The 9,190-nt window shown below is 39.7% G+C and overlaps 1 protein-coding gene across 1 annotated transcript; it reads left to right on the top strand.

Moving 5' to 3' along the window:
- The first annotated feature begins 168 nt into the window (after nt 1–168).
- On the top strand, nt 169–4,598 carry LOC121383401 (Bardet-Biedl syndrome 2 protein homolog). Its single transcript, XM_041513406.1, has one exon. It carries the CDS (start codon nt 414–416, stop codon nt 2,640–2,642), a length of 2,229 nt encoding a protein of 742 aa, XP_041369340.1. The 5' UTR covers nt 169–413; the 3' UTR covers nt 2,643–4,598.
- The last annotated feature ends 4,592 nt before the right edge of the window (nt 4,599–9,190 follow it).

Here is a 9,190-nt window from a genome sequence, read left to right as displayed (position 1 = left end):
AATGAAAACTATATCAGCAACAATCAAACAAAAAATACTGGCAATTCAATACTATGTACAGTCTTCAAAGATCTAGGTGGTTTTTCGCGATTATTAGGTGCGTCCCATTATTGTTGACTGGTTTATGGTTCTTTTTTCTGATTAACTCCAGGGCAGAGTTATATACCCGTGTGTTATTGTCTAACACAACAGAGATATCCGACACTACTGAATTATTGAGGATTGTTTATGATACTCACTTAAAGGTACCGGTTAAGCATTTTTTAGATGATAATATTTACTTCCGGTGTGAAATGTTTGGTTGGAAACGAGACGTTCTTACATCCTAGATTAGCCTACGTTCTTTGATAACACTGTAACACATTCTCTTTTCACTGATGTTCGTTTATTTGTAGCGGAACGTAAATATCAAAATGTTGGTGCCAATTTTTACGCTCAAATTGAATCATAAAGTTAATGCTCGTATGGTGACGATAGGGAAATACGATGGCACAAACCCTTCTCTCAGCTGCGCGACAACGGCTGGTAAAGTCATCATTCACAACCCTCACAATCGCGGCCAGAACACAGGTCGAATGTCTCTGAGTGCCGAGGGCGACATTTCCCTTCTGAATATTAACCAGCAAGTGACGTCAGTGTGTGCAGGAGTACTGGATGGAAATGCCGCCAAAGATGTTCTTGTTGTTGGCACCCAGACAAATGTTCTCGCCTATGATGTGGAAAATAACTCTGATCTTTTTTACAAAGACACACCAGATGGATCGAATGCGATAATCGTGGGCAAACTTGGAAGCATTGAAACACCTCTTGCAATAATCGGAGGAAACTGCTCCATTCAAGGTTTTGACAAAGGTGGCAATGATTCATTTTGGACAGTTACTGGTGATAATGTTTGCTCATTGGCAATGCTCGATTTTAATGCAGATGGACAGAATGAGCTTATTGTTGGCTCAGAAGACTTTGATATTCGTATTTTTAGAGAAGATGAAATTATTGCAGAAATAACTGAAACAGAAGCTATTACATCACTGTGTCCAATGAGGAACACTCGCTTTGGGTATGCACTAGCCAATGGAACTGTTGGTGTTTACGATCGAACATCTCGGTACTGGAGAATCAAATCTAAAAATTATGCTGTATCTATCCTTAGCTTTGACCTTGACTCAGATGGGGTTCCAGAGCTTGTCACAGGGTGGAGTAATGGGAAAATTGATGCTAGAAGTGACAGAACGGGTGAAGTTATATTTAAAGATACGTTTGGCCATCCTGTTGCTGGCATTGTTCGAGGAAATTACAGAATGGACACCATGGATCAGCTGATTTGTGTTTCATCAGAAGGTGAAGTGCGAGGCTACAATCCTGCTCCATCTGAAATGCATGGCAATTTGATGAGCAACAATGTTGAACAGGACACGATTAGAGATCTTAGTCAAAGAAAACGGAATTTACTTCTTGAGCTACGGAACTATGATGAAAACTCTAAGGCTGCTGCTCTGGCTGGTGGTAAGGATTCTGGTGGTGGATTATTATCAGGCCAAGGAGGTGTGGGGATTTCAAAAACGGGGAAGTTTTCCATGACAGGAGAATATGACTCGAGCTCACAAGTTGGTGTAATTCCTGCCAACACTCAGTTGCAGACCACTCTGTCTGTCAATTGTGGTAGTAGCAACCAGGCACCTTTTGTAGAGCTGACAATCACCACAACAAATGACACCATTATTCGGGCTGTTTTGATATTTGCTGAGGGAATATTTGAAGGAGAGAGTCACGTCATTCATCCGAGCCCTGATAAGTTGACCACATCGCTGACAGTACCGTTGGTGCCACCTAAAGACATTCCTGTTGATCTTCACATAAAGTCTCTAGTTGGCTACAAAAACAGTTCACAGTATCATGTGTTTGAACTCAGCAGAATGCTACCCCGCTTTTCCATGTACTACTTGCTATCTGACGGCAACTTCAAACCGTCACAGAGTTCAGTGGTGTTTCAGGTGAATGATCGAATACAACGATTGGTCATGTGGATTAATCAGAGTTTCTTGATGATGGAGGATCTCGTCTGTGAGGGCGAACTGAACATTGCTTTCATGTCCCTGCGAGGATCTGGTCCTCTCATCATCCAGATGAACCTCTCTGGTCAGATCACAATCCGAACAGATGACATGGATCTGGCTGGCGACATCATCCAGTCTCTTGCAAGCTTTCTCAATCTTGATGACTTGATGTCCACAGCAGATTTTCCAAACGAAATGGAAAAATTGTCCAAAATCCTCGTTGATGTCAATGAGTATCATTCTGTGAGGCAGAAACTCACTGCAGAGATGGCCGATCATTCAAATCTCATTCGAAGCATGGTGGTGCGAGCGGAGGATTCACGGATTATGGGGGATATGATGGGGATGAAGAAGGGCTACAATGAGCTGTTTGATCTGAACCGGGATCTGATGATGGGCTACAAGATCCGCTGCAACAACCACCAGGAGCTGCTGAATCTGCTCAAGCAGGTGAATCAGATCATCCAGAAAGCTGGACGACTCCGAGTGGGCAAGTACAAGACCCAGGTGGTGAACGCATGTCGTGCTGCCATTAAAAATGACAATATCAATGGACTGTATAAAATCATTAAGGCCGGAACTGGTTAAGGACTAAAAGACTGCAGAAATCATTTTCATGTATGTTTACTCTGACTGTTGTGTGTATAAATTACACTGGTTTATCATTGTGGGAATGTTATGAAGTTTATGTTTCATATACTGTATACTGTATAATACATGTATTTTTGAATCATTAATTTTTTTTTTACAAAATGAAATATTAATCAGGCTTCTAAAAATGCAAGAACGATTAATTTTGCGTTTACATATTTTTTAACTCGTGCATTAAACTTATGACTTTATTTACATGGATGTAATGTGTTATGCAAAAAGGAAAAGGTTATTTGAATTTATTTTTGCATAACTCATAAAATGGCTTAGGCAATATTAAAGTTTTTAGGGGCATGATATCTAATGGTTGCATTTAGATATATATACAATGTACATATACACAATGGGAAAAATATCCGCCCGGTTCCCCCTTCCCCTAACCCTAACCCTAGCCCTAACCCCAGCCATAATCCCAACCCTAACCCAACCCTAACCCTAACCCTAACCCTAACCCTAACCCTAACCCTAACCCTAACCCTCAACCCTAACTAAAAATAATAATGGAGGGGACCGGGCGGATATTATACCACACAATGTACAAACATTTAATAGGACCCACAGTTGTAATATTTATTCTAATAACAGTGATTGGCAAAGCAAATACAGTGAGTTGACATGACAGTGTCATGAAATGTTTATTAAATGACAAAGTGAAAAGATCTTAAAAGTTAAAGACATAAAACAGACAAAAATAGGCTACACTGTTTTTTAACCCTTGGAGGTTAAACGTCTACATATTGAAAAATGTGTAGCTAAAAGTTAACCCGGGTTATTTTAATTTTGCAGTCATACCAGTCAGACTATGCTTTTACCCAGATTAACTTTATTTAACTCCACTTTTACCTTCTCCCGTAGATTGCTAACACATCTAGTATCTTGACTTTGCTGTCGAGGTCGCAGCAATTGCTTCTTTACTTCCACTACTTCTGATAGCATGTTAAAACTTTGCAAAAACTAAAGTGATATTAAACTTTAAAAAAAAGGACTACTGGTGATCAAGAAGGTGACTAAGACCTGACTACATAATGGTACATGTACATGTATGAATGTAAATTGTGTTTTAGATGTGGGTTTCTTTTATTTCAGAGTATCACTAATACTTCATGAAGTAATGACATCATAGGCCAGAGACATTAACCCATGTTATTTTAACATAGATTTGACTCTGGTTAAAACTAACCCAACTTAAAACACAGCTTATATGGACATGGTAAAAAAATTTTTTTGGTATAAAGGCTGTCTGTATTAAACATTTCTAATTTTTCCCAGGAACATATCCACGATTTTGAAAGGGGGAGTCACAAAATTCTGTATCCATGGGTATGCTTTCCAGAACATTTTAAAAGAAAGATGCTCAGAGACGCACCCTGACACTACTATGTTTCTGGGGTTAATATATATATTTTATTTTTTAAATGCTCAGAGACGCATTTTCAGGCCAGTTTAGTAATTGTATATTGTGGATGACAAATTTAAAAAAAAAAAACCCCGGCCATTTTAAACAAAATGGGGGAGGCCATAGGACCTGTGATTCCCATCAGGATCCCCTAATGTCACCCATGATTTTTATGTAAAACTTAAAAGTGCTTCTGGTTGTTAACATGTATTTACAGATCTGTGTACAGGGTGTTAGATCTTTGTTAGTATTTAAAGTTGTTCTCTTCACAGTGTTTGTCAATGTTAAACAGTTGACAGTTGTCCGTAAGTTGTTATTAAATAAATGATCTAAATGCAATTGTTATTATTTTTAAACTATTCAGACAGTGTGAAATTTAAATGTTGGCTATTACAGGTGACAACAAATTGAACAATTCATTCTTTTATGTAAATGAATTTTTCTCCCTTCCCCCACTTTGTTGGTATCTAATTAAAATAATCTTTCTTACACACCCATTGGTGAGAACATCGTGTTATCTTTGATAACCAATACTACATGTAATCACATATATACTAAACAAAAAAAGAAACTTCCGATTTGTACATATAGTATTTGTTGTGTTAAAGAATTCATTGTGTAATGAAATTATATAGGTAGTATTAGCCTTGAGCTGTATTATCAGGATTCATGAATTTTATCGATTATTTTTGCACTGTTAATCGTCAACAACGTGAAATTCAAGTTGCACGTGCATGCATGGTTTGACATGTCCCGTGTAGTATTCAGTCAATTTGTTTTACTTGTCTTACTGACATTGTTTTTAAGTGAACGAAAATGCTTCAAAATTTGTAAAAAAATTAATGTTTTTTTACATTGTAGCATTTTTAGTATGCCAAGAATACCCAGTAATGCTGGCATGTCAACAGAAGACGTTGCAAGGCATGTTGGGAGTTCTAGTCGAGCGATACGAAATCTTCACGTAAGATTTCGAACGACGGGAAGCACCAACGACTTGCCACGTTGTGGACGTCCGCGTGTTACAACGCGTGGTCAAGACCACTATATCATGAACACGCATTTGCGCAATCAATTCCAAACTGCCACTGCTACTGCTGCTAACACACCTGGGCTTCATAATAACTGAATCAGTGGGCAAACTGTTCGTAATCGCCTGCGGGAGAACGGTTTACATGCATGACATCCTTACGTCTAAATCGTCTTAATTGGGCACGTGTACAAACTCATTGGATACGGCGACGCTGGAATACCGTTCTTTTTTCGGATGAATCCAGATTTTCTTTACAACGTGGTGATGGCAGGGTGCGCGTCTACCGTAGGAGAAATGAATGCTATGCTGACTGTTGTGTTCTTGAACAAAATTGTTTCGGGGGTGGGGGTTGTGTCATGGTCTGGGCAGCCATTGCCCATGGTTATCGTTCACCACTAGTCATCATTGATGGCAATTTAAATGCTCAACGTTACCGCGATGACATTCTCACTCATCACGTCATTCCTCTGTTCCATAACAATGCCAACATCTCGATTTTTCAGCATGATAATGCCACCTCTCATACAGCTAGAGACACTGTAAATTTTCTTAGGACAAATAACACTGATTTCATTGATGACTGGCCCGCTAAAAGTCCTGATCTCAACCCCATCGAGCATGTCTGGGATAGTCTGGACAGACGATTGAGGCATCGTCCCAACCCACCCGCTAACGTCAACGAACTTCGTCAAGCGCTCATTCAGGAATGGAACAATATTCCACAGGCAGAAATCAACACTTTAGTCAATTCTATGTGCCTGCGATGCACTGCAGTGGTCAATTCAAGAGGTGGTCATACCCGTTATTAAGTGGGTTTTTTTTTTTTTTAACCCCTACCAAACTTGGTCAAAATTTCTCCCAGTTTCTGTTAACCTATGGTCATGATTTTTGCACCAAACGATGCATCATGGAACACTCTTTAAATGCATATATAACAATTATTCCCCCGGTTTGTTTTCATCAAGTTATGTTCAAGCAAAGTTAGCGGAAGTTTCTTATTTTGTTCAGTATATATATGTGATAACAATTCCAAGACATACGACTGGCTGCTCCTAGGTGATGACCAGGTCACCAATGCCATACCATCCAATGAAAAAAAAATGACATTGAAATTGATTGTAAGTTAACCTGAAATTGATTTGTCTGTGACAAGTAAATTAAGCTACATGCACAAGGGCTGTAAATAAGTTTTAGTCTGTGAAAAGATGCTGACATTTATAGAACACTACATTCATATCCATTGGAAGGAAGGAAATGTTTTATTTTATGACACACTCAACATATTTTATGTATGGTTATATGGCATCGGATAAATGTTGGGAGAGGAAATTGCTGTCACCACTTCATGGGCTACTCTTTTCGATTAGCAGCAAGGGATCTTTTATATGCACCATCCCACAGACAGAATAGCACATACCATGGCCTTTGATATACCAGTTGTGATGCACTGGATGGAACGAGAAATAGCCCAATGGGCCAACCAACAGGGATCGATCCTAGACCGCACATTAAGCAAGCATTTTACAACTGGGCTGTGCCCCACCCACCATATCCATTGGATACCATTTAAAAACAACCTTGCTTTCGCTATTTAGATACATTTAAATAACTTGCAAGATAAATAGTATCTAATGGCCACTCGTGTAGTATTCTGTTTATTAACTGAGCAAGATGTGCATCAGTGGGAGAACTGCTTAATGTGTGATGGGTAAACAGATCAAGTTCCCTGCAACTCATTGGATTATTTCCCAATCCAACCAGTGTTGTGATTTGCCAGAGTTAAAAATTAAAGTTTGTTTTGTTTAGCGACACCAGTAGAACACATTGATTACTTAATCATGAGCTATTTCGATGTAAACATTTTATATTTACATGTGGTCTTGGAGGAAACCTGCTACATTTTGTCCAATACTAGCAAGGTATTTTATCTGCACTTTGCCCCACTGAAGACAGAACATACCATGGCCTTTGATACACCAATCGTGGGGCATTGCTTGGGATGTGAAAAAAACAAAAAAATGTCGTAGGTTGATGTCACAATGAAAGTATCTCAGGTGACTTAGATCCTACCCCATTCCCTTCAAGATTATGATATGTCTTGTTTGTAGAGCAAATGCTTAAAAAATACCCTTTGCTACTAAATGAAAGGAATGTGGGTATCTTTTATTCTCAAAGCAAAGTGTCCCCACTGTCATGTTGGACGATGTCGGCCCGGGACGTAGAAAATCCTATTTTGTGTAGTACCGGTTTGCCGAATTATGAATGTCCCGGGAAGTAGAAGGAACTAATTGGTTTACATGTTCTGCGTTGCAGTGTGAGCCGTGTTTTCTTTACCAACGAAATGAGAAGCGTTTATATTCTAGCATTACTGTTCGGGGTAGCAAATGAGCTGGCGCTTGTGTGTGTTTTCTTTTCTTGTTATTTCTTCTTTTTTTCCTCAGTTTTGTTTTATTTCGCTTGTTATGGTCTACTATTTTAAAGCTTTACTGTCCTGGGTAGTATTTGTATATCTGTGTTTGATTATGCAGGTGCTTGCGCATTGTAGGTTTTTCCCTGTTTAATATATAGAAAGTTTTGCATGGAAATGGGAAACTCTTTGAGATTTAAAATAATGGCAGCTGAACAGGTTCGAGTGACTTATATTGACACAATACCTCGACTACCCCAGACAAGACAGGAAATCAACCTGGAAGGCGAGTGGACCCGTACCGTGGGAGGAGATCCTTTTCTGTGCCGAGCTGAAGGATGAGAGCCAAGATTGTTGTTCACGACTGACAAAAACCTGGAGTGGTTGTGTGAGGCTGATGTGGTATTTTCAGATGGGACATTTTCCTCAGCACCCAAGGTTTTTGATCAATTATGTACTATCCATGCCAAATCTCGAGAACATATGTCCCCCTTGTTTATTCTTTTCTCCCCAAACGCACAGAAAACACTAGCCTGAGTACTCTTGACTGTAAGAGCTAGACGGACATTTGGACAGTTGTATATGAACAGAATCATATATATATAATCAACAAAATGTTTTGTGTTCAAAATGAATCATGGAACTGAATTATGGAAACAATGTGATACTGAAGCTTGAATACAAATGTTATGCTACTTTTAAATTGGATAGTTTGTTGTATTGACATATAAAAATTAACAGACAGACATAGATACAGAGAGACAGACACAGACAGACGATGGACGGACATGCATATTAACCCCAGAGCCGTTAAAACTTGGGTTGGAGCCGATATTATTGTAGGCTATATTATGTATATCATTTTCAAAATTTATTTTATTAATTTGTAATACCCGCAACATAACCAGTGAAACGAATTCTTAGTGCTAATAACTGCACTGTGGTACAGAATTAGTTCGTTGTTACCTTTTGACTACACACACCGTCGACCAGATAAAAGGGCAATTAACGAGTACCAGGATGTAGATAGATCCTAATTAGTACACATCAACAAGTCCTGCGACGTAGAATTCATTTTAGGACCATTTATACAAGTTTATCTACTTCCTGAGCCATAACCTGTTGGACACCTACCAGGCGATCCCACGCTTCTGTGAATCTCTTGACTTTGGGTCGAAAACGTAAGATTACGACATCCCAAGATACAGGCATCTATTTTACATAAACCTACCGGTCCATCCAGAGTGAAATAGATTTCATCTCTGTCCTTTTGTCTGTCTTTTTTTTGTGTATAGCTTTATCATGTTCTATTGCAAATAGCCCAGCCCAGCCCAGCCGGAAGACGCATGGAAGCTTCAAGTCAAGAAGATCAAGCCAGCGTTCCGGCATTGCGTGCAGGGGGACACCACCGACCCCGGCAAGCTGATGGGGAAGTTCCTCAACCAGGCCTGGAGACCACTGCAGGATGGTACCGAGTACGAACTACACCATCTCCGGACCAAGGAAGGCCACTCGGGACTCGTTGTGACCCACCGGCGCCGAGACTGCTACCGACAAGCGATCCTGCTACGAGAGATGGATAGCCAGACCATCCACAGGATCATCAAGGCTATCTTCGGCGCCGGCTACCACCAGGTCATACCAGCTATTAT

Source organism: Gigantopelta aegis, chromosome 10 (assembly GCF_016097555.1).
Source record: "Gigantopelta aegis isolate Gae_Host chromosome 10, Gae_host_genome, whole genome shotgun sequence".
Lineage (NCBI taxonomy): Eukaryota > Metazoa > Mollusca > Gastropoda > Neomphalida > Peltospiridae > Gigantopelta > Gigantopelta aegis.
The sequence above is the reverse complement of the archived record's forward strand: the minus strand, read 5'-3'. Positions and strand labels throughout refer to the sequence as shown.